General features: G+C 43.9%; 1 protein-coding gene across 1 annotated transcript; it reads right to left on the reverse strand.

Moving 5' to 3' along the window:
- On the reverse strand, positions 1-1,047 carry LOC131659007 (uncharacterized). The gene is made up of 2 exons (XM_058928252.1): positions 545-1,047; positions 1-448 (listed from the first exon to the last, which is right to left on the reverse strand). Exons 1-2 carry the CDS (start codon positions 1,045-1,047, stop codon positions 1-3), a joined length of 951 nt encoding a protein of 316 aa, XP_058784235.1.

Raw genomic sequence — 1,047 nt, forward strand, 5'->3', positions numbered from 1 at the left:
TCAAATGTAGCTATTAAAGGAGTATACTAACGAAACATTACCTCTAACGCGCTCGTCCTCACAATCAATCTGACTTCCCACCAACGCGGACACTTTTCCACCAGATTGCGTCTTCTTCGGTTTCAGACACTGACCGCCAATGTGTCCTTCTTCACCGCAGTTAAAACAAACCATTTCCTTATGCTTACAATCCGACATAGCATGTCCCATCTTACCACAACGAAAACATTTCTTCATTTCAAGGTTGCATGCATTACTCTTATGACCAGGTTTCCCGCAATTGAAACAAACGACGCTAGCAGGAGATTCTCCCCCACTAGTTCTCTTGCCATCAACCACATCTTCTTTACTCTTTCCAACTGGAGCATCATAAGGTGTGCTACGGTTCTGCTTGCCTCTCTTATCCTTGACAATTTTGTAATGTGCATTATGATCTTTTTCATAAATCCTTCAACTATCAACCAAATTAGGAAAGATACGAATGTTATGATACCCAACAACTTTCTTGATCTCAGAGCGAAATTCGTTCTCAAACTTGATTCACTTTGAAAACTCAGCACCTGCTCCATCATAATACGGGTAAAACTTAGCCAACTCAATGAACTTTGCAGCATACTCTGTCACTGACATATTCTCCTGTTTCAGCTTAAGAAACTCAATCTCCTTCTTACCCCGAACATCTTCAGGATAATACTTCCTCATAAACTCTCTACGGAACATAACCCAAGTGATCTCTTCACCAGCAACTTCCAATCTCTGGCGAGTCTCTAGCCACCAGTCATCAACTTCGACTGCCATCATATGAGTTCCATACCGAATCTTCTGTGACTGAGTGCAGTCCATCACATAGAAGATCCTCTCAATCTCCTTCAACCACTCCAATGCGCCATCAGGGTCATGCTTGCCTTTGAAGAGTGGCGGATTCTCCCTCTGGAAGGTCGCCAAACTGCGAGATCCCGCATTCTCATTAGCATTTGGCTGATTTGCCAACGCCTGAGCCATAGCCTCCAAAGCGGCAGCAATCGCAGCATCGTTTCTACCAGCCAT

This window comes from Vicia villosa, linkage group LG3, assembly GCF_029867415.1.
Source record: "Vicia villosa cultivar HV-30 ecotype Madison, WI linkage group LG3, Vvil1.0, whole genome shotgun sequence".
NCBI classification, from domain to species: Eukaryota; Viridiplantae; Streptophyta; class Magnoliopsida; order Fabales; family Fabaceae; genus Vicia; species Vicia villosa.

Coding starts and splice junctions, on each gene's coding strand:
- LOC131659007 (XM_058928252.1), bottom strand. CDS start 1,047: ATGGCTGGTAGAAACGATGCTGCGATTGCTGCCGCTTTGGAGGCTATG. Junction 449..544: donor GCAGGTGCTGAGTTTTCAAA/GTGAATCAAGTT, acceptor TGATAGTTGAAG/GATTTATGAAAAAGATCATA.